The sequence below is a fragment of the Megalobrama amblycephala genome, linkage group LG19 (genome assembly GCF_018812025.1).
Source record: "Megalobrama amblycephala isolate DHTTF-2021 linkage group LG19, ASM1881202v1, whole genome shotgun sequence".
Lineage (NCBI taxonomy): Eukaryota > Metazoa > Chordata > Actinopteri > Cypriniformes > Xenocyprididae > Megalobrama > Megalobrama amblycephala.
In genome coordinates, this window is record NC_063062.1 from 21,284,602 (window position 1) to 21,309,394 (window position 24,793).

General features: G+C 36.4%; 2 protein-coding genes across 6 annotated transcripts in view; both read left to right on the forward strand.

The window, feature by feature from the left end:
• Positions 1 to 2,386: 2,386 nt before the first annotated feature.
• On the forward strand, positions 2,387 to 4,715 carry tmem243a (transmembrane protein 243, mitochondrial a). The gene is made up of 4 exons (XM_048168395.1): positions 2,387 to 3,094; positions 3,419 to 3,469; positions 3,814 to 3,918; positions 4,192 to 4,715. The coding sequence occupies exons 1-4, from the start codon at positions 2,996 to 2,998 to the stop codon at positions 4,312 to 4,314; spliced, it is 378 nt and encodes a 125-aa protein (XP_048024352.1). The 5' UTR covers positions 2,387 to 2,995; the 3' UTR covers positions 4,315 to 4,715.
• A 432-nt stretch (positions 4,716 to 5,147) lies between these two features.
• Positions 5,148 to 24,793, forward strand: part of elapor2a (endosome-lysosome associated apoptosis and autophagy regulator family member 2a) — a 77,296-nt gene continuing 57,650 nt past the window's right edge. For 2 of the 5 annotated variants that reach the window (XM_048168390.1, XM_048168391.1), the window contains exons 1-15: positions 5,148 to 5,588; positions 10,807 to 10,927; positions 13,522 to 13,711; positions 14,242 to 14,389; positions 14,500 to 14,589; positions 15,461 to 15,566; positions 15,656 to 15,808; positions 18,586 to 18,674; positions 18,903 to 19,083; positions 19,204 to 19,332; positions 19,517 to 19,607; positions 19,831 to 19,933; positions 23,724 to 23,861; positions 23,951 to 24,214; positions 24,552 to 24,725. In XM_048168390.1, the coding sequence (XP_048024347.1) occupies positions 5,400 to 5,588; positions 10,807 to 10,927; positions 13,522 to 13,711; positions 14,242 to 14,389; positions 14,500 to 14,589; positions 15,461 to 15,566; positions 15,656 to 15,808; positions 18,586 to 18,674; positions 18,903 to 19,083; positions 19,204 to 19,332; positions 19,517 to 19,607; positions 19,831 to 19,933; positions 23,724 to 23,861; positions 23,951 to 24,214; positions 24,552 to 24,725 (2,166 nt within the window). In that variant the 5' untranslated portion in view covers positions 5,148 to 5,399. The remainder of the gene's footprint in view (positions 5,589 to 10,806; positions 10,928 to 13,521; positions 13,712 to 14,241; positions 14,390 to 14,499; positions 14,590 to 15,460; positions 15,567 to 15,655; positions 15,809 to 18,585; positions 18,675 to 18,902; positions 19,084 to 19,203; positions 19,333 to 19,516; positions 19,608 to 19,830; positions 19,934 to 23,723; positions 23,862 to 23,950; positions 24,215 to 24,551; positions 24,726 to 24,793) is intronic. The other 3 variants (XR_007181584.1, XM_048168388.1, XM_048168389.1) reach the window with 2 other exon arrangements.

Consider the following 24,793-nt stretch of genomic DNA (forward strand, 5'->3'; position numbering starts at 1 on the left):
TGTGATGACCACAAACATTATTTATTCATCCTTCTGAGATTGTCCCCATTGTAAAACCAAACGTTAAAAAATGTAGGAAATTCAGCATTTGATAGAAAACACTTATTTAAAAATAAAAAAGATCAATTACCACTTTAACCAGCAGGTGGCGGCAAAGTAGCATTTATTTGCGCATATATCAGCCATTTCCTCTAATCGTTTTTCACTTCGTTTTTGACTAAATATTAAACATAAAATAACTAGGTTTAAAAATAAATTTTGTCAATGTGAAGTATGAGGTACTCACAAAATCTTAAGAAAAACAATTTTAATTGTGAATAAATTACGCAGAAAGTGAGCACCGCGCTTTCTCTTTGTAATCACAGCAGCTGTCAGTGCAGGAGAAGGAGGTCTCTGCGGAACAAAAAGGGGCGGTTCCCAACTTTGGGGTGTTATCACACGGGAATAGGTGTTTTTCAACCTCTTTACCTGATTTGCTCAAATCGAGTGGGATATTTCCGGAAAAACAATAAGAGATATGTATTGTATATGAATGTAAGTGTATTGTTTAAGTTGTTTAACAGTTGTTTAACGTTTCTTTGTGTGAATATGCTTGCTAGTTCGTTGTAAAAAGCTCCAAGCAATCTTCCACTCACTTCTAGCGATAACTATTAGCTAACATTCGCTATTCTATTTGATGTATCTGTTAGTCACTTGATTTAGTTTTGCAATTAGGTTGTGGCTACAGTGTCTGTGGTCAATAAAATGATTATAAAGTTTAAAGTCTTCAGAGTCATCATTTCAGGTTAACACTTTTTTTTTTTTTTTAAAGTTTACACAAGGTCAGTAAGTAGTCTTATTAATGCATATAAAGCTTATACTTATACAATATACGCTGAGGCAGTCATGTGTTTCTGTGGTTGATAGCCTATAAAAAACAAACACTTAAAATTAAAGTTAATTATATCACAAGCACTGTCTAGCCTACGTATTCTCTCTGCTTGTCTGTTGATAGTGCAGTGGTTATGTCATTTTAATATTATATAATATATATATAATATTATATAGCTTTTATGACGAAGGTTTACATTATGCACGTGAAATTTGGCATGCGAGAGATTAAATAAAATAGGCTGTTGATCGCGTGCCTGCTCTTCTGCGTTATTCATATTGAAGAGCATCAATTATTAAACAAGACTTGTAGCACAAGAAGGATCTAGCCTTAAGAAACTATTTGAGGTGAAAAAGGTGAGGTGAAAAAATACCGTAGTAATTTATAGTAAGTACTATAGTGTTTTTGAACCATACTTGAATTAATTTGTTGTGGTAATTCTATAGGCTATTGCTGTGGTAATATAACAACTATAGTAATATAAACAAATTACGTTACCCAATACTGTACTATGTTTTCTTTAAACTATATTATACTACAATACACGCAGTTAACTGTAGTACAAACTAAAGTACTACAGCCTATGCTGTAGCAATAATTAACAAAGTGTTGTAAATACTATAATATACAGTATATTTACTGGTTCAAAAACACTATTTACTATCAATATAGTATTTTTACACCCCATGTCCAACCAAATGACGCCGATTGGATAAGTTCAGACAAATGACTATTTGTCTATGTAAAATATATAGCCATTGTGACAAAATTACATCCCGTGTCATTATAATTCGTAGGCTAGTTTATGCAAAATAATAATAATAATAAAATAAATAAATAACTAGCACTAAAAAAACTGAGTAGGCTAATAAAACTTGCATAAATCATATATTTCGCCCTCTCGAGCTATAAGCTACAGGTCCTGTAAAAATAGTTCATACTCTTCAAAATAAATGAATGCATTATAGTAAAATATATCTAGGCAGGCACTCGGGAAAAACGCATAGTTTCCCTGTTACGGAAGTCAAGCATGCAGCAATATTTTATTTATTTTTCATTATCTCGACATAATTGTTTCTCGGGATCTAAACATTAAAAAAGTAGTTGTAATCATAAGAAAACAAGAAAAAAATAAAATAATAATGAATGGCCTTTCGTACTTTAAAAAAAACGCATATCCCGGCTTCCGTACTTTTTTGGTTGGATCGTTATAAACACCTCTCTCAGTTAGAAAACACCCCAAAATTGGGAGACGCCCCTCTTTTGTTCCGCAGAGACCTATACTTGCAGTGCAGCGCAAGATCAATGATTTCAGCACACTTGTAAAAAAAACACATTTTATTCAATTAATCTAACTAAAGTGCACAATAAATATTACATTTTTTAAGCTTTTTTTCACACAAAAGTGTGAAAACTGATGGTCGAATTGAATTTAGCCGAGGAGGAACACTGAGGTAGCCTATCCTACGTCTTTATTTATTTATTTTTTATGCTGTCTTACGTTTGAATAGCTAAATTAATGCTATGCCTGACTATTTAAGTGACTATATTCTGATTATAAACTAAATATTACACTACTGATGCTCAACATACCAGCAAATGACATCTCACCGGAAGTTTTCGAGCTGGCTTATATGAATGCGGCGGATATTCTAAAGAACGCTCCGTGCATAAAGTCCATTGGGCGGGTTTTGTTGTGAAAACCTGGCAACCCTAAGGTTGAGGCAAGTTGGCGCTAAACTCTGCAGGACCGAGTTGGAAACCATTGAATTAGAGAAACCGTCTTGGCCACTAAGCCCTGTCTATTTCATACTAATTGCAATTTTCACTTTTAAATAAAAATGTTAGATTAGCAAGTTACCTATCACATTTTCCATGTAATTTCCTATTTTTTTTACAGTCTATGGTAATTTCCCATAACCAACAAAATAACCTCATGACCATTTCCTCTAACAATATATCCCTGTATTCCATTAAAAGATAAAATATATGTAAAATAACATCCTTTGTGCTGCTTCAGCCAGAGGCATGAGTGAATGTTATGCATCTGTGGAAATGAGAAAGGCTTTTCAGGCCTGATCATGAGTGCTGGAGGCTGGGGGGTTCAGAAATGATCCGCTCCTCATGACCACAAACCCTCTCAGTCCCTCCAGCAACATGGATGATTTCAGGACGAGCACCAGTGGCGCAGACAACACGCCGTTCGGAGAGACTTTAACGCGGGTGAGAGAAGCAGCCTTGCTTGTTTAAAGTCCTTGTTGGCTTGTTTTATTTTTTATATTCAAAAAAGCAAAGCTGTTCCTTAGTTTTAAGTGTAAGGAGCGATGAAAAAACATTATTTTTTAAAGGATTGCTTACTTGCTTGATCAAGCTAGAAAATCTTATGAGTAGGTGTTACAGGATATATTATGAAGCAGAAGTAAAGGGATAATTTAGTATGTACACTAGTATGAAGTTGGATATTTGTAAAGATGCAAAATCAAACTATAGTTAAACTGACAAAACTTAAGTGCCTGTTTGTTCATGTCAACTTTTGTTTTCTTTAAGCACACAGTTCTAAACCTGGCTATAGGTGGATTCACATCTCTGTTAGTCCTAGTGAGTATTGTGATACAAACATACACGCACATTTGTATGGCTAGGTCCTTACTTTACTCACTTTGTACACACACACACACACGCACACTTATGAGTACTTTTCATAGACATAATGGTTTTTATACTCTAGAAATGTAGGGGATACCTGAACCACACACACATACATGTATATTTGCAGTAGTTTTTGCTATCTGAGTCTTACATCATGAATTTCAGGATCCTTTTATTCATTTTAAAATGTTTTTATGGTGTTGCCCCTACATATATTTGCAATATGATTGACTACTGATCACTTCTATTTAACTGTGAACTGCTAGTGAACCCCATTTTTTTCTCTTTTTCAGGTAACTGTCATCAGTTCATTCGTCTTCCCTACACCTCCTCCGACACCATTAAATATCTTCTTTGTGGTCTGCATCATCATGATCTGTTCCTCTGTATTGGTGCTGGTAAGTTTTGTATATAAATTTTCTGTCTACGATCTTTATCTTTCACTGCTTGATAGTTAAGCCTACTGTTTGACCCCCCCCCCCCCTTTTTTTTTACTCAATAATCTGAATCTAAATTTCCATTTGTTGATACTTTTTGTCAAATCATGTAATTTGTATGATTTTGTTTTCTCCTGTTCTACATGTCACAGCACACATACAGTACATATATATTAGTACAAATGAATATGTATAAAATGTATTAAAATATAAAAATGACTCTGTTTGTTGCAGATTTTCTGGTATCGTCAAGGTGATCTGGATCCAAAGTTCCGTGGTCTGATTTATTATTCCATTGGTCCCATTATCCTTCTCTGTCTGTGTGCAAATCTGTACTTCCATGATGTTGGAAGATGACATGATTCAGACACACCACTCATACTGAGCACCGTATTAATTCTCTCAAGCTCAAAAGTTGTAAAATTATTATAAATTAATAATCTGTCAGAAAGGAGCCTCACAGTTTTCATTGTGTACGTAGATCGATACTTGTTCAAATCTACCAGTTTATTATATATATTTGGACAGTGTACATTATGTAGCTATTTTTTTTATGCCAAAGTTGAATCATTATATACTAAATATTTGTTCATTATTTTCTGTTGATGTCAAGAGTCATGCTAAATGCTGTGGTACAGTTACTTATATAAATTATTGTGATTTTTTTTGTTTTGTTTTGTTTTTTTGTTCTGTGAACAATGCTGGTACAAAAGGTCTGAGCCGTGACATGAATAAAATAATATACATGTACAGTGGAAGTTAAATGTTTTGTGGGTTGGAGTCATGATGTGAGTCTGGATTTACTCTGTATGCAAAATAATTTTCAAGAAGACCAATATACTGTTGAATGATTATGCAAAACCACCATGAACCATTAAACCACATTTAGCATACAATAATCTGATTTAGACATACATTTAGACATTTTTGGACTTTTTCAGTATCAGGATTTAATCAAGTTAATTATTTAAATGTTTAAGAAAAAGTATATTTTAGGTGCTGTGACAAGTTATTAATTTTAAGTTTTCATCAATTTATCACCTTTTGGTGTAATTTTTTTAAATTACAAATATTCCACACAGGCTAGTATTCTTTCAATTTCTTTAAACCGACTGCCATCTAGTGGTGTGCAGATAAATAACAATAGCAAACTCTTGGTTATTTTATTAGTGAATATAAAAACGTTTTAAATATTCATTAATTTAGCCTATCCGAATGTATTATAACAGATATTTGTTATTATTATATTTATGACTATGTTTATGATTCGATGTGCGAATTATACAATGTATTTGATGGTCACCCTCAAAGTAGGCTACATAAAACTGCTGAGTAGAAATATAGCCCACTATTAGTAGTCTACTCGTTTTGGGCCTAATTTGGGTAACACATTTGTGACGTCATTTCTAAGACTTCAAACCGGCTCCGTCAGATGACGTTCTATGTTGACGTCGCCAGCTGATATGATGGGACGGTCCCGTTATTCCGTTCAGCAAGAGATGGAGTGCACGAGGAAAAACATCGTCCGCCACAGAAGGCGTTATATACTCTATTATACGGCATGGATATGTTGCGTTTTCATCCCGAACGCGTCCACGGCGTCTGCCGCTCACCTGCGTCAGTGTAAAGAGGTGAGAGATCATTCTTGCTGATGTTTTTGCAATACTTACCGGCGTTCACTGCGTTTGATCCATGCGTCCAGTTCATGTATCCGTTTTTGCTCGTCTGTGGGATTTTAAAGCATCCGTGGTTGTTTGGCCAACATTTATTTGTACTTTTGGGACCAGTCTCTCTACTGACATGTGCAGCAAGATGTTCTATAGGTTGTCACACAAAGTAACAGGTGCGTCAGATACATACACACACATTGAATAGCAGTAACCAATGAGAACTAGGCTGTTTTGTTTACATATGTATGAATAAGGGAAAATTGGTTAAGAAACATTTAGTGGTAGTAGTTTAATTCGATTTCAATTTATGGATTTTTGCTTTATCATGTGAAAGTCACGCTGTCAGAGCTTTACATGTCTTTAGAAGTGCTTGGAATGGTTCCTTTCATAACCCTGTCATGAGAGAAAGGGCTTTTGAAGTTCCTTCAGATTAGATATTTGAGGCAGTTTTACTTTTAGGAAGCAGTGATGCACTTGCTTTTTTTTTTTGATATTTTAAGTTGAATCTTCACTGTTGGTTTCATCAATGTTGAATTGCTTTTAATGTTGTTTTCTTTCTGTAAGTCTGTATTGTTATACATTTTTGTATAGGTTTTCAGAATAATTTATGCTCCGAATAATTTTAAATATCAGTTTATTCTTATGTATTTTGTGTGTTTGATTTTATAATGTATGTTTTCTTGAGCTTTTCAGCTTAATTATTGATTAAGAAGCTGATATGCTTTTTGTCTGGGTGTATTGATTGGTGTCAGATTGCTATTTGGAATGGGCATCCCATTTTAAATCTTTGAAATAATGTGTTAGAATCCAGCTAGGGTATATATCCCTAACATTATGCTGATGGATGGTTAAGGTTCCAGTGGAGTGCTAAGCGGCGCTTTTCACAAAGATGGTCAGCCCTGCGTGCCCATCTCAAGAGCCTGGTGATATGGTGCTAAGAATAGCCTCCATCAAACTGCTTTCACTGAGAGCTCAACACCTCCTCTGGCCTTTGTGCATGGAAAAACTGTGACTGTTAAAATCATTATGTGTCCCATAAACCAAAAAATTGACTGCAGTGCTTTTCTATGGATACAAAATAAATAGCAGAATTGGGCCTGTTTAGCTTATGCATTTATAAAAATGAGATGTTTGAGTACACGGTTCCCTCAAAGACTCATTAAACATGTATGTAAACCCTAAAACCCACCTTGAATAAGCATATAAGGCAAGTTCTATCATATAATTTATATAAGCTGTTATTCCATAACATACTTTATTGCTTATAGGGAAATACATACATTGGGAAGTGTGGGGTTTGACATGCACATTTGATTCCTCACTAGGCAAGATTGGGTTAGTTCACCCAAAAATGAAAATTCTGTTATTAGTTACTCACCCTCATGTCGTTCCAAACCTGTAAGACTTTCGTTCATCTTTGGAACACAAATCAAGATATTTTTGATGAAATCTGAGATTTTTCTGTCCCTCCAGCTACGCGACGCTTCAAAAAATTCATAACGAGATCGTAAAACTAATCCATATGAATTGAGTGGTTTAGTCCAAATTTTCTGAAGAGAATTGATCGCTTTATATGATAAAAAGATTTAATTTAGGCTTTTATTGACATGTAATTTTCATCATTATCATCATCAGTCGCACATTAATTTACGTTTATTCATTTTGCAGATGCTTTTATCCAAAGCAACTTACAAATGAGGAATACAGCAAGCAATTCATCATAAAGAGACAAATAAACACAAGAAGTGCTCATAATACATTGCTTAGAGTAGCATAAGCTAGAATAGGGAGGGATTAAAGTAAAGTGAAAGCACAGCTTTTTTATGATTATGATTAATAATATGGTATTTCACTGTCATGTGGATTTGCACTATAGGCTGATTTCAGGCATGAAGCTTGTACTAGGTTTTGGTATGGTAATACGTATAATATCTGAGACTAGATCCTGTTTTCAGCCGTGTATGCACTGCCGTATGTTGACCCGCAGGGCATTCTGGGTTTTATTATCAGCTTCCTCCTGATGGCAGCCTTTCCTTCCCAATCACTCGATAAGTGCTGGAGGACCCGCAGGAATGTGGTGGTAAAGAAATGATTCAGCGGTTTGGCTGAGCAAAATGGTTCCTTCTTATCAGAAACAATAAATCAGTTTATTAATGTGCATTTTCTGTTATAATTGTCACCTTAGCTCATGGAGATGAAGGGTTTATATTTTTGGGTTCATTAATCTACAAATAGCTTATTTATAGCCTACTATAGTTTGTTTAAGCTGAGATTCAAGACAAAAAAATTAACTTCACCTTTCTTGTTTTCCTTCAAACCCATTAGTTCTTACTGTAAAATACTGATTAGTGGCATTTTGATTCATCCCAGTTTTGAATATGTTTACTAAAAGAGTTGTTCAGATTTGTTCACTGACTTTTTCTGCCAATTATGTGGTTGTGTGTGTGTCTTTTTGTGTATTATAAGTCATTCAATCTCTAATCACTTACAGTTTGTGTGCCTACAAATCTATTAGAAAGAATGAAATATCCCTGCTCATTCAGGAATGAGTTTTGTCCAAGTTTGTTTAAATAATTCCCAAACAAAATATGTCCCAAATCATTCACAAACACAAATACTGTATGTCCCAGACACAATGTCCAAGTTTGTTCAATTTGTTCATGAGCAAGAAGTCGCTGTTCGTTAGGGAGCCAGATGTCGCAGTTAGTTCGGGGGCCAGAAGTCATAGTCCATTAGGGAGCCAGATGTTGCAGTCCCTTTGGGGCCATACGTCGCAGTCCATTCGGGGGCCATACGTCCCAGCAGAAGTCGCAGTCCGTTCGGGGGCCATACGTCGCAGTCCGTTCGGGGCCATACGTCGCAGTCCATTCGGGGGCCATACGCCACTGTCCGTTCGGGGGCCAGACGTCCCAGCAGAAGTCGCAGTCCGTTCGAGGGCCAGACGTCCCAGCAGAAGTCGCAGTCCGTTCGGGGGCCATACGTCGCAGTCCGTTCGGGGCCATACGTCGCAGTCCATTCGGGGGCCATACGCCACTGTCCGTTCGGGGGCCAGACGTCCCAGCAGAACTCGCAGTCCGTTCGGGGGCCAGACGTCCCAGCAGAAGTCGCAGTCAGTTCAGGAGTCAGACGTCGCAGTCCTTTTGGGGGCCAGAAGTCGCAGTCCGTTCGGGGCCAGAAGTCGCAGTCCGTTCGGGGCCAGAAGTCGCAGTCCGTTCGGGGCCAGAAGTCGCAGTCCGTTCGGGGCCAGAAGTCGCAGTCCGTTCGGGCCAGAAGTCGCAGTCCATTCCGGGGCCAGAAGTTGCAGTCCGTTCGGGGGCCATACGTCGCAGTCCATTCAGGGGCCATACGCCACTGTCCGTTCGGGGGCCAGACGTCCCAGCAGAACTCGCAGTCCGTTCGGGGGCCAGACGTCGCAGCAGAAGTCGCAGTCCGTTCAGGAGTCAGACGTCGCAGTCCTTTTGGGGGCCAGAAGTCGCAGTCCGTTCGGGGCCAGAAGTCGCAGTCCGTTCGGGGCCAGAAGTCGCAGTCCGTTCGGGGCCAGAAGTCGCAGTCCGTTCGGGGCCAGAAGTCGCAGTCCGTTCGGGGCCAGAAGTCGCAGTCCATTCCGGGGCCAGAAGTCGCAGTCCGTTCGGGGGCCAGAAGTCGCAGTCCATTCCGGGGCCAGAAGTCGCAGTCCGTTCGGGGGCCATACGTCGCAGTCCGTTCGGGGGTCATACGTCGCAGTCCGTTCGGGGCCATACGCCGCAGTCCATTCGGGGGCCATACGCCGCAGTCCGTTCGGGGGCCAGACGCCACAGTCCGTTCGGGGGCCAGACGTCCAAGCAGAAGTCGCAGTCCGTTCGGGGGCCAGACGTCGCAGCAGAAGTTGCAGTCCGTTCGGGGGCCAGACGTCGCAGCAGAAGTCACAGTCCGTTCAGGAGTCAGACATCGCAGTCCTTTCGGGGGCCAGAAGTCGCAGTCCGTTCCGGGGCCAGAAGTCGCAGTCCGTTCCGGGGCCAGAAGTCGCAGTCCGTTCCGGGGCCAGAAGTCGCAGTCCGTTCCGGGGCCAGAAGTCGCAGTCCGTTCCGGGGCCAGAAGTCGCAGTCCGTTCCGGGGCCAGAAGTCGCAGTCCGTTCCGGGGCCAGAAGTCGCAGTCCGTTCCGGGGCCAGAAGTCGCAGTCCGTTCCGGGGCCAGAAGTCGCAGTCCGTTCCGGGGCCAGAAGTCGCAGTCCGTTCCGGGGCCAGAAGTCGCAGTCCGTTCCGGGGCCAGACGTCGCAGCAGAAGTCACAGTCCGTTCAGGAGTCAGACGTCGCAGTCGTTTCAGGGGCCAGAAGTCGCAGTCCGTTTGGGGCCAGAAGTCGCAGTCCGTTTGGGGCCAGAAGTCGCAGTCCGTTTGGGGCCAGAAGTCGCAGTCCGTTTGGGGCCAGAAGTCGCAGTCCGTTCGGGGGCCAGAAGTCGCAGTTTGTTCGGGGCCAGAAGTCGCAGTCTGTTCTGGGGCCAGAAGTTGCAGTTGCAAAACATGTTCATTAAAATGTCATCCCATTTTGTTCAGTTCATTTCTTTCACCAATGAGATATGTCCTAGTTCGTTCACAAACATCCCGGTTTGTTCAATTTCTTCAGAAATGAGAAGTCACAGTTTATCCAGTTTATTCAGGAGCAATATATTGTCCCAGTTTGTTCATGAACGTGATGTTCCAAATCATTCAGTCCGTTAACGAGCAATGAGATGTTGCAGTTTATTCAGTTCGTTCATGAACAAGAATGTCTCTCTAATGTTGTTTGAGTCTAATTCAGACAGTCTTTCCAACCAATGAAAAGCTCCGTCACAGTCTTCACCCAAATACTTGTTTTGTAAGTCACTGCATACTGTAGATGTGAACAAGAATATGTTCACTTAAAACATTTCTTTGAAAACACTGATTCCTTCACTTAAAATATTAATTCATGAGTTAAATGCCAGTAATGCTGATTTCTGGAGAGGAAAGGGTGCGTCCACAGCAGACTCAGGACAGATGACTCATGCGTTTGTTAGAGTCCTGTTACGACCTGTTTTTAATAACCTCAGCATTAAGTCCACACAATACTCAAGCATCCATGTGCTTTACTCTTTTACAGTCAAACTTCACACATCCACACCCACAAACGCAAGCATCGTCAGGATCCTTGTTAAATATAGACGTGTTGTTTGTTTTTACAGACGGACTACTACTTTCAGTACACGGAGTGTGACAGCACCGGGTCCAGATGGAGAGTGGCCATTCCTCTGAATCCAGGAGAGTGTACAGGACTGCCAGACCCTGTGCAGGGCACTGAATGCAGTAGGTTCACATAGTGTGTTACTCGGAGAGGAAGTTTAATTTATGGGAGGGTTTTAACTGAGAGGGGTCTTTAGGAAATGGACATTGTTTGTTTATATGGATGTTCATCCATGAATGTGTGCACTAATGGGATTCAGTGCATTTTGAATGGCAAGAGTGTGTGTTTAAACTACATTTTTGTCACCCCTTATCAGTACAGAGGAATTTCCTCTTGGACAGAATATGTTCATTGGCCCCTGAATAATGATTCCCAAAACCTCACAGAGTCCTTGGGCAATGTATTCTATTTTAGTCATGTGTAATTTGGAAGAAAGCAGCTAAAGGCATTCTGAAATCAAATTGACCCTTTTTTTTACTTTATTAATAAATGTCCGTGGTCTAATTGTGCACATTATTCATATATTCATCAAAACATTCTCTGCCTCTGAAGTGACGTTTCTTTCTTCTTACATAACCAATGGTACACAGGCGAGAAAAAATAACAATTTTCACAAGTTTCTCCTGTGTAAACAAAACGAGTCCCACCCATTACGTTATTTCTTGCTGAATATTCTTTCTCAGTTGGAAATGCATATCATTATGGAAATGAATATTGTCTGCAACAGATTTTTTATTTTAAAATTGATAATCACTCTGCAGTTGATATGCAACTTCATATGAGCACATACGCAACTGATATATCAGTTGATTTTTCAGAGGAATATTATTTATTTATTTAAATATTTTTGTTTTTATTTATTTATTGTTTAATTATATAAATAGCAAGAGATGCTGCGATGTGTTAAAACTATTTATTTTATCAGTTTGTTTATTTTTTTATTAATTTATTAGTTTGTTTTGTTTTGTTTATCTGTTCCTTTAAAAAAGTTAAAGAAGATGGCAAAAAATGTTTGATTTGTATATTTATTTAAATGACCAAAAAACATGGTATGGTATTAACTTTTTATTTATTATTTATTTATTTAGAATATATTTATTTTTGTTAATTTCTTGCTTTTATTTATTTATTTATTTATTTATTACATGCATTTACTTTTGGTTATCTTTAATGAATTAATTTGGTTATTTTCAATATTTTTGTTTATTTGTTTATTTATTTATTTATTTATTTAGTTTGCTTGTTTTAAAATAGTCAAACAAAAATGGCATCACCAGACCAAGCTCAATTTAAAATTGAACATTGGTCTGGGGAGTTTGCTATGTATTTCCTACTGCACAAAAGGCGTGATCAACGAGCATTATTCACGCAATTGGATAGTCCTTCAACCAATCAGATAAACAATCCGGGTGACGTACTTTTGCAGAGCGATGCGAAAACTCCAGACAGGCTTAGTTTGTATTGGTTTGTAGCATTGATCAGCGGTTTGCAGAAGCAGCAATGGCATCGAGCGATTTTTGCAGGTTGTGCAAAAAAACATGAAAGTGAGTGGTATTTACACCCAGTCGAGCGATTTGTTTGCTAAACTAAAGAAATCATTTAGCATCATTGAGAGGTTAAAAGGAATTGGATTGATGGTCGTGCGAGAGACGTCATCATGTTATACCCGCCCAGAGCCATAGAAAGAGCTCTATACCCGCCAATAGCGAGCAAGGTGGATAAGCCAGTCTGTGATTGGTTCCCGCAAAAGTGTAATGGATGCAGCAGAAATGAATGTACTGGTTTCCAGACTGAGTTGCCGGGCGAAATCAAATCGCCGGCAGATCAGGCTGGGTTTACCCAGTCTAGTCATGAACTGCATTGTTTTATTGTTTTATAATGTTTCCTGGGGTGCGCTTATAATGTTAGTATGCTGATTATTTTCATCCTACTAAGAGAAACAACTCAAGTTGACGTTTAGTCACGGGTTTGATTACTGACACACAGACAAAGAACATCTGACTGTTACATGAATCATGACACGAGATCAGATCAGGCATTAGAATTAACACAGTTACTTACATGTTGCATTACTGTCGAGTCCAGGCACTGCACAATATTTTGTAATCCTCAACGGCATGTTTATTGCTTGGTAGCTCGATCCGGTTTAGCACCACACAGGCCTATGTTACTAAGACTACTTTTTGCATGTCATGCGTGAATTGGTGGGCGGGGCTAAACAGGCAGTGATGAAGTAGGCGTTGATCCTCTTCTGCGGAGGTGGTGCTTGCTGTCCTTTGATGTCATAGATCCCCACTTTGTAAATCCTGTCATTTACTGGGGCTGGTGTCAATAAAAGCTTCTATTGGACTAACAAGGAAGTTTTCAGCTCTGAAACTTACAGGATATTCTTATAGTATGATGACCTCTTATATGTCAAAATCTCAAGGAAAATTTTATTTCTCAGTTCATCACCCCTTTAAATAACCAAAGAATCTGCCAGGGACATAAAACAAGCAAAATGTATTTACTTATTTATTTGTTTTGTTTTGTTTTATGTTTTATTTGTGTACATCAGTGGTCTGGATATTAGATACATTTATGGCCTATTTAAAGCAATTACCATGGTACATTTGCCCCACCAAATATTTTGATTAGTGATCGATCTTGTCAATACATTTTCCAATGGTATATCATTAAAGTGCATTGTGCATTTGTTTACATCCTTGTCTGTCAGCATTCTCGTGCAAGGCGGGGGAGTTTCTGGAGATGTCTGCTCAGGAATGCACACAGTGTGCGGCTGGCACTTACTCCCTGGGCAGTGGCCTACGTTTTGATGAGTGGGATGACATCCCTCCTGGATTCAGCAGCCTAGCAACCTCCCCTGATAACTCACCCAACCAACAGGATGCATCCACCTGCAGCAGGTGAGTTACTTTGGAGAAGCCTTGTTTTGATATATTTTCTATTGAAACGGAAAGTCAGGGTGGGACATATTGAAGTGCTTTTTTTTTTATTGTTTAATTTTTGCTTTCTGTATTTGGTGTGTTTAAAAGGTATTGAGAATGCATTCTCTTCACTGGTGCAGCACTACATAGAGTAATACTAAAATCTTAATGCACATACATAATGTAGGAAGTGCATATCAGATTCAGATTTACTGATAGCCAGTCAGATATGTCTTGCAATGACTGTTCCCAATCCAAGTTCTCATTTCTTTGGTTCTCATCAAAGTGATTTATTTTTGCTCTTTCACTTTATTCTATTTATTTAATATTAAATCAGCACACATTCGGATTAAAGGATACACAGACGTATTTGTGCAGGCAAGCACACACTTCCAGAGACATGAAACAATTCAAGTATTAAACCAATCATTTATTTTTATCCTGTTATGCAACTGAAGGCTATAATCACCACAGTGTGTGTGCCTTGTTGTGTATTTGTGTGCTTTTAGTGCAAAGTGGGTTGTTCAGGGCTCGTATCTAGAGTCCAACAGGGATGAGTGTACTGTGTCTCTGATCTACACTGTACACTTAAAGAAGCCGGGGTCCGTGTCCTTTGACTACCAGTATGTGGATAACAGCATATTCTTTGAATTCTTTGTAAGTTTGGATTCCATTAATACTGTGAAGACACACGTTTGTTTGTAAGATATTTTAAGACATCAAAAGCAGCTATTCTGTATTGTCCAAATCCAAATGTTTTTGGACAGATTCAGAACGACCAGTGTCAAGAGATGGACCAGGATTCAAATAAAAAATGGATCAAACTGACTAGTCATGGAGAGTGGGGCACACATAGTGTAAGTCAAAAACTCATACATTTATATATATACACACACTACTGTTCAAATGTTTGAGATTATTTGAGATTTTTTTTTTTTTTTTTTTTTATGTTTTATGAAAGTCTCATGTTCACCAAGGCTGCATTTATTTGATCAAAAATGTAATTTATTCTTATGATGGCAAAGCTGAATTTTCAGCATCATTACTCCAGTCTTCAGTGTCACATGATCCTTCAGAAATCATTCTAATATGATGATTAGTTCCTCAAGAAATATTTGTTATTACCAATATAATATTTTTGTCAAAACTGTAATGAATTTTTTCAGGATTCTTTGATGAATAGAAAGTTCAAAAGAGCAGCATTTATATGAAATCTAATCTTTTGTAACATTATAAATGTCTTTACTGTCACTTTTGATTGATTTAATGCATTCTTTTTTAAAAGTATTAATTTCTTAAAAAAGGTTGTTATTGCACATACAGTAGTCATTTTCTGTTTGCAATTCTGTTTATCAATGCTCCAAAACAACTCAATTAAAGGTGCAATATGTAAGAGTTTTTGCTGCTCGTGTGTTGTGCAATCGCTCCAGCGGCCTCGTTCAGCTCCCACAACACCTGGTCCTGCTCTGCTTCATACTACAATAACGTTAATAATCGCATCCATGAACATGATTTCTTCCCGAGCCCTATCCCGATTCTTTTGCACTGGCTGTGGGGTAAAGACCACATGTCCCAAGATTCCGTGCTCAAACTTGGCATCATTAAGCTACGCCTTTGTTTTGAATAGGCCTCTAGCGACCTCTAACAGACAGAAAATATTACATATCGCACCTTTAAGTTATCTTTACTGTACAAGAGTAATATGTGATATCTTTCTCATATGATCAGGTTAATCTGAATTCTGGCACTAATATCCTGTACTGGAGAACTAGTAGAGTCACACTCGGCTCTAAAGCAGCCAAACCGGTACTCCTGAAGAACATACAGATAGAAGGTGAGGATGTGCTACAAGGATGTGCATTCTCTTCCCTTACAATATGAAAATTGTTCCGCATTGAAAGTGATGTCATTTTTCTCTCTCAGGGGTGGCGTACACATCAGAGTGTTTTCCATGTAAGCCTGGGACTTTCAGTCGCACCCCGGGTTCCTCCTCCTGTGAGCCCTGTCCACGGGACACATACTCTGGCCGAGGGGCCAGCTCCTGCACCCCTTGCAACACAAAAACACATTACGCCTGTAAGTGCATACACACATTTATCTTTCTTGTCTTTTATCTTTATTGTCCTTAAAGGCAATTCTTTTTGTAGTCAGCAGTATACATACATGTCCATACAGCAACACAATACACAATGGATAACACACATATACATACAACAGCACAATACACATAGGTTAACACATATTTATAATAAATCATTTAAAAACATAATAGCAGCCGGTATGAAGGAGTTTTTGTATCTGTTGGTTTTACACAGAGGGAGTTTAAAATCTCCGACCCGATGGAAGCAGTTGAAATTCAGTGTGCAATGGATGAGTAATATCAGAAAGGACTAGCTGGCCCTTCCTTGTCACCCTCTGTTCATAGATTTGGGTAATGGTCCTTAGATCGGCTCCAACAATTTTACTGCACATTTTTACAATACTGATCAACTTACTCTGATTCCTAACATTTAAATTACCATACCAGCAAATGACTGAGAAACTTAAGACAGATTCAATGAAACAAGAGTAAAACAATCTCATAAAAGAAACATCCATATTAAAAGTTCTAAGTTTTCTCAAAAAATACATACGCTGAAGGGCTTTGCCTCTGATACTGTCAGTATTTGCTTCAAATTTTAGTTTGTCATCAATTATAGTCCCTAAATATTTATACTGTTTAACCACGTCTACTTGTTGGCCCTTAATGACAACAGGTAGCACAGGTACAGAGTTCTTCTTACGAAAATCAATGGACATCTCTTTGGTTTTAGAAGCATTAATATTTAAAAAAGAATCCTCACACCACTGATTAAAATGATCAACCACTGGACCATGATTTAAACTGGACATGAATTTAAATACCACATAGGCTGGTTTCTAGAAAATGCAGATATATGAGCTCATAGTAGGACTTTAAAAACACATTAATTTAAATAATAATTGTATGCATGTATGTATATGTATATGTATATATTCATATGAATTTCAAATAATATGATGGTCGGTAAATATCAGAATTCTAATTTTTGGTTAAAATTCAAATGGCTCATTCTCTGCATAAATATACATGTATGTGCATACAAAATATCATATGCATTAATTGTCAAGTCCTCCTCTTGTTCAGCTTCCAAAGGACACAAGGACAACTCAAATTTTCAACTCAATCACTTTTAATTTTCTTTTTGGATTTGTCAGTTGATTCAGTAAATTAGGTTGTAAACCTTTAAAGACAGAGAAACAAAAGATACCATTTTAACTAAACATTTTAATTAAACATTTTCCAAATGTTTTAGTAAAGTTTTAACATTTAACAGAATTGTAACATTTTTAACTTGTACTATCCTTTTGTATCTTATACATTTAATTGTTTTCAAACTGGAAATTATTTTAGCACAAACTCATTTCACACAAAATCAATGAAGTCAATGCTGCAATGTGTGTCTTAACCAATCTACACCGCAGTTAAATATAATTGAACATATTAAGCAGCATTTCAAACACCATGAAATTAAACAAAACATTTCACCAACCATTGGCGTCTTTGGACTGAACCTTTTGAGTGAACTTGGAGTGTCTTCTCTCTGAAGTTTCTTTTTCTGAATGAATGAGAACCTCCATGTTTTTACAGGTGCTCTTAATCAGTGACAATGACTGATCTGGTGATAAGCAGCCAGTTTGCTGCTGCTGGTGCACTCTGGGAAGTGTAGTTCTTTGAAACCCATTCCTGAGATTTAGCTCAACATTAATGTAGGGATCAACTTATTTTTAAATATGGCATCTTTTTTAGTCAGAGTTTTACTGTTTTATTAAAAAAAAAAACTTACTAAAATACTAAAATACATAAATTGAACGTGTAATAAATACAAATAAATATATTTCATAACAAAATTGTATTCCCTCCCTACATTTAACCCTCTCTGCCAAAATAAGTAAAAAAATACATAAAAATGAAAGTTGGACTGTCATAAAGAAAGCTTGCAAAAATCTTAATAATGTAAAATTGATTTTTTTTCACCCTCAAATTAACCCTTTCTGCCAAAATAAATAGGTAAAATATACATAAAATTAGGTTTAGGTAATGCTGTTTTTCTATAAATAATTATGTACAAATTATTCAAACTTCTCATAAATTTGGCAAGAATATGTTTAAAATGAAGAATCAAAATGTATGGAAAAAAGGATAAAAATACTTTGTGTACCTTTTAAGTTTGATAGAAGATTTTTATTTATTTATTTATTTATTTATTTTTATATATATATATATATATATATATATATATATATATATATATATATATATATATATATATATATATATATATATATATATATATACATACAGTCAAACCAAAAATTATTCAGACATTTTTGATATTTTTGATATATTTTTATTAGTGGGTGCAGGACATTATAGTTCATTTATGTAAGTGAGCATAGCAAAATTAAGTAAACTATGACATATTATATCCAAAAATTCTTCATTCAGTGGACTACCAGTAAAATTGATAAAAATTTGGAACCAAAAATTATTCAGACACTTTGACCTGACCATGTTTTGCTTAAGTGTTATCTGACATAATTAAGATTAATGTTTTCTGATACAGTTTAACTCTGAGATCTTGTCATATTTTATTACCAATTGTTTTTTTAACCTATAGTGAATAAACTATATTAATGAATGAAATGTTCAAGGTGTCGGAATAAATTTTGGTTTGACTGTATATACATACACACACATTCTTTCATTCCTTTAGGCTTGTCTTCCAAACTATTCAGTCTATGTGAGATATGATTCTTCTGTATTTTAACAGCAGAAGGTTCTGCCATGTGCAAAAGTAAAAATCCATGCACAAAGAAAGACTACATCCAGACCTACAGCACCTGTGACAAGGATGGAAAGGTAAACACACAAACACACACAAAACAGCTATCAGTGTAACCGATTATTAAGAAAAAATAAACAAATAAATAAATGCAATTTATTTTTATATACAGTACACTCATGCTCTAACAAAATTATGTAACAAAATATATACAAAAAATAACTGTTTTTTTCATTAAATAAAACAAATAGAAATATTCAAGTAAATAATTGAATGCGTACTGAAAGCTGCTGTCTCTCTCACAGACTCGGGTCATATATAAGTGGGTAGAGCCTAAGATTTGTTTGGAGACTGCTGCAGGTGCAGCAACACTGCCACCTTCTGGTCAGCGTGAGCCGTGTCCACCCTGTAATCCCGGTTTCTATAACAACGACTCTGCCACCTGTTCTCCCTGCCCACCTGGGACTTATTCGGATGGGGTCAAAGGTGATAAATCATCCTAACATCTTAAGACGGACGTATGAAACGTGATCATTTCAAAAGCATGAACAAAATTTTAAATAACTAGCCAAAAGATATTAAACACGGATTGTGTGGCATCTGTAGCTTGCCAGCCTTGTCCAGCTGGCACGGAACCTGTCCTCGGCTATGAGTACAAGTGGTGGAACGTGCTGCCTGCCAACATGAAGACATCCTGCTTCAACGTGGCCAACAACAATTGTGATGGCTTGAATGGTGAGAGATTACACAAGAATGGTGTGGTATATGTTACAGCATATGGTTGTAATGCTTATTTTTGCTGCTAGATGTCGCTGTTGCGTCACTGATAAATACAAATCGGCTTTTCTGTACATTCTAGATGTTCTTCACATTTGTGCGTATTAATACCTTCATATCTTTTACTTTTTGTCTCTTTTAGGTTGGGAAGTAGCGGGTGATCATTTACAATCAGGAGCAGGTCGTTCGGATAATGATTATCTCATTTTAACTCTCAGAGTGCCTGGATTCAAGTGAGTCTTCAAGTAGGCTACTTGTCCACCTCCTCGCAGCTACACTATTCAAGTGCCGCCCACAGCATGTTGCGTTCATTAAAGCTCATTAAAACCTTGTGTGATTAGCATGGTTAAACAGTGTACTTCACCCCCTCTGCTGTGTGAGTTGGTATTACAAGATGCGTTTCCTTACATAACCTCTGCTCTTTGTGTAAAAATGAGTCTTTATTGTTCCTATCAGGTTGCCCGTGTCTGTTCAAGGAGCATCCGGCAGTGAGTACGGCCGGATCACTTTTGAGTTTGAAACCAGCTGCTCAGCTGACTGTGAGTTTTACTTTATGACGGTAAGTGTGTTTATATGCATTTGTGAAACTGTTTATGGTAGATTATTTGATCTTTTTTTTGATAGACACAGTTTTAACCTGCTTTTAAATGTGCATTTAAAACATTTTACATCTAAAGAATGTTAATTTTGACGTCAACACACTGGCCTTTTGTAACAGTTGGTATGAAATGGTGAAGTCGTATGATTTACGTTTTATTTATTTATCAGTTGTTTTTTTTTTAATCTTAAAACGACTTACAAATGAGAATTGCAACAAGCGATTCATCTCAAAGAGGCAATAATCACGAGAAGTGCTAATAAATGAAATAGTACAGAGCAGTACAAGATAGAACAAGGAAAGCTTACAAAACGCTTAATACCATAACAAAATTGTATTTTTTCCACTCACATTAACGCTTTCTGCTAAAATAAGTAAATTATACATAAAAATGAAAGTTAGACTTATAAGGAAAGCTGACAAAGCTTTCTGCCAAAATAAGTAAAATATACTAAAACATTTTTTTAAGTTACTGTGACAAGGAAAGATTACAAAAAACTTTTTTTCATTACAACATTGTATCCCCCTACATTAACCCTTTCTGCCAAAATAAGTAAAAAAATAAAAAATAAAAAATAAAATAAAAATGAAAGTTAGACTCACAAGGAAAACTTGCAAAAACAGATAATTGTATTCCCCCCTCACATTAACCCTTTCTGCCAAAATAAGAAAAATATACATGAAAATGAAAGTTAGGCTCACAAGTAAAGCTTACAAAGCTTAATACCATAACAAAATTGTATTTTTTCCCCCCACTCACATTAACCCTTTCTGCCAAAATAAGTAAAATATACATAAAAATGAAAGACTGCCACAAGGAATGCTTACAAAAAGCATAATTCCATAACAAAACTGCACCCCCCACACACACATTAACCCTTTCCACCAAAATGAGTAAAAAATACATAAAAATGAAAGTTAGACTCACAAGGAAAACTTGCAAAAACAGATAATTGTATTTTTCCCCCCTCACATTAACCCTTTCTGCCAAAATATGTAAAATATACATGAAAACGAAAGTTAGACTCACAAAAACGGCTTACAAAAAGCTTAATTCCATAACAAAATTGTATTTCTCGCCCTACATAAACCCATTCTGCCAAAATAAATAAGAAAAATATACATAAAAATGAAAGTTGGACTGTCAAAAGGAAAGCTAACAAAAAGCTTAATCCCAAAACAAAATGGTATTCCCCTTCACATTAACCTTTTCTGCCAAAATAAGTAAAATATACTAAAAAAACAACAAAAAAACAAGGAAAGATTACAAAAAGCTTAATTTCATAACAACATTGTATTTACCCCTCACATTAATGCTTTCTGCCAAAATAATAATAATAATAAAAAAATGAAATCAAACAAGGAAAGCTTGCAAAAACATATAATTGTATTTTTTCCCTCTCACATTAACCCTTTCTGCCAAAATAAATAAGTAAAATGTGCATGAAAATGAAAGTTAGACTCACAAGGAAAGCTTACAAAGCTTAATACCAAAACAAATTTGTATCCCCCCCGCATTAACCCTTTCTGCCAAAATAAGTAAAATATACTAAAACATTTTTTTAAGTTACTGTGACAAGGAAAGATTACAAAAAACTTAATTTTTGTTACAAATTGTTGTTAATTTTTTTTCATTACAACATTGTATCCCCCTACATTAACCCTTTCTGCCAAAATAAGTAAAAAAAACCCAAAAAAAAACATAAAAATGAAAGTTAGACTGTCACAAGGAAAACTTGCAAAAACATATCATTGTATTTCCCTCCCTCACATCAACCCTTTCTGCCAAAATAAGTTAAATATACATGAAAATGAAAGTTACTCACAAGTAAAGCTTACAAAGCTTAATACATAACAAAATTTAATTTTTTCCCCCCACTCACATTAACCCTTTCTGCCAAAATAAGTAAAATATACATAAAAATGAAAGTTAGACTGCCACAAGGAATGCTTACAAAAAGCATAATTCCATAACAAAACTGTACCCCCCCCCACATTAACCCTTTCCACCAAAATGAGTAAAAAATACATAAACATGAAAGTTAGACACACAAGGAAACCTTGCAAAAACAGATAATTGTATTCTTCCCCCCTCACATTAACCCTTTCTGTCAAAATAAGAAAAATATACATGAAAATGAAAGTTAGGCTCACAAGTAAAGCTTACAAAGCTTAATACCATAACAAAATTGTATTTCTCGCCCTACATTAACCCTTTCTGCCAAAATAAATAAGAAAAATATACATAAAAATGAAAGTTAGACTCACAAGGAAACTTACAAAGCTTAATACCAAAACAAATTTGTATCTCCCCCCCCGCATTAACCCTTTCTGCCAAAATAAGTAAAATATACTAAAACATTTTTTTTAAGTTACTGTGACAAGGAAAGATTACAAAAAACTTAATTTTTGTTACAAATTTTTGTTAATTTTTTTTCATTACAACATTGTATCCCCTACATTAACCCTTTCTGCCAAAATAAGTAAAATATACATGAAAATGAAAGTTAGGCTCACAAGTAAAGCTTACAAAGCTTAATACCATAACAAAATTGTATTTTTTCCTCCACTCACATTAACCCTTTCTGCCAAAATAAGTAAAATATACATAAAAATGAAAGTTAGACTGCCACAAGGAATGCTTACAAAAAGCATAATTCCATAACAAAACTGTACCCCCCCCCCCCACATTAACCCTATCCACCAAAATGAGTAAAAAATACATAAAAATGAAAGTTAGACTCACAAGGGAAACTTGCAAAAACAGATAATTGTATTCTTCCCCCCTCACATTAACCCTCTCTGCCAAAATATGTAAAATATACATGAAAACGAAAGTTAGACTCACAAAAACGGCTTACAAAAAGCTTAATTCCATAACAAAATTGTATTTCTCGCCCTACATAAACCCTTTCTGCCAAAATAAATAAGAAAAATATACATAAAAATGAAAGTTGGACTGTCAAAAAGAAGGCTAACAAAAAGCTTAATCCCAAAACAAAATGGTATTCCCCTTCACATTAACCTTTTCTGCCAAAATAAGTAAAATATACTAAAAAAAAACAAGGAAAGATTACAAAAAGCTTAATTTCATAACAACATTGTACTTTCCCCTCACATTAATGCTTTCTGTCAAAATAATAATAATAAAAATATGAAATCAAACAAGGAAAGCTTGCAAAAACATATAATTGTATTTTTTTCCCTCTCACAATAACCCTTTCTGCCAAAATAAATAAGTAAAATGTGCATGAAAATGAAAGTTAGACTCACAAGTAAAGCTTACAAAGCTTAATACCATAACAAAATAGTATTTTTCCCCCCACTCACATTAACCCTTTCTGCCAAAATAAGTAAAATATACTAAAAAACAACAAAAAAACAAGGAAAGATTACAAAAAGCTTAATTTCATAACAACATTGTACTTTCCCCTCACATTAATGCTTTCTGTCAAAATAATAATAATAAAAATATGAAATCAAACAAGGAAAGCTTGCAAAAACATATAATTGTATTTTTTTCCCTCTCACAATAACCCTTTCTGCCAAAATAAATAAGTAAAATATGCATGGAAATGAAAGACTGTCACAAGGAAAGCTACAAAAAGCTTAATAGCATAAAATTGAAATTTTTACCCCCATTTTAACCCTTTCTGCCAAAATAAATAGGTAAAATTGTAAATTATAAATATGTAAAATTAGGTTTAGGTTCAAATTGTAGTAATTGATCATGTTTTTGTTGTTGTTCCAGGACGTGAACAGAAGAAGCACAAATGTAGTTGAATCATGGGATGGGAGTAAAACCAAACAGAGTTACACACACATCATGACTGAAAACTCTTCTGTTGCGTTTACCTGGGCTTTCCAACGCACCAGTCAGGCTAGTGATGTCAGTACAAATGCATATGCACAGAGTGATTAAAAAAACATGTTTATGGAATGACAATAGTTATAATGGTCGATGTCACTGTCCATCAGGTGCGTCAGTATGTAAATGACATGGTGAAGATTTACTCTGTGACTGTCACCAATGCCATGGACGGGGTGGCATCAGCGTGCCGTGCCTGTGCCCTGCAGTCTCAGAAAGCCGGCTCCTCCTGTGTGCCGTGTCCAGCTGGACACTACATTGATAAAGAGACCAACCTGTGCCAAGAGTGCCCTCCCAACACTGTCCTGTCTGGGCACCACATCTATGGCAAAGAAACGTGCCAACCGTGTGGGCCGGGTAGCAAAAGCAACAAGGTATTTCAGTTTTTCCTTTCTTTTTAAATTAAATTTAATTATTCTATTTTAATTAATGTTTTCTCCTTATATATGCATTTGGTAACACTTTAAACAAATTTGTTTAAAATAATTTAAATTGATCGTTTATTTAATTAAATTGTCAGGATATTTCCATTTAAATACATTTATCAAACAATTTTTTAATTTAATTTTATTTCCAAAAAATAAATATGTTATGTGTTCTTCATTGCAATTGCTTACTGGTTAAAGAATAGGCATTTTTAAAAGTGTTTTGTGAATAGTAATAATATCTACTAAGTGTGTGACCGTCCTCTCTTGGATGTTTAAATCATAGGAGCACAGTGTGTGTTTCAGCGACTGTTCGTTCACATACACTGACCAGAATCGGACTCTTCGGTATGACTTCAGTGCTCTGACGTCCGCTGGGTCCATCATGAACGGGCCCAGCTTCACTGCGAAAGGCACAAAGTACTACCACCTCTTCAATATCAGCCTGTGTGGAGCTGAGGTACAATACACACTCCTGAAATGAGCAGAAATGACATCACAGAATATTATTTATTCCATCATCTGTCT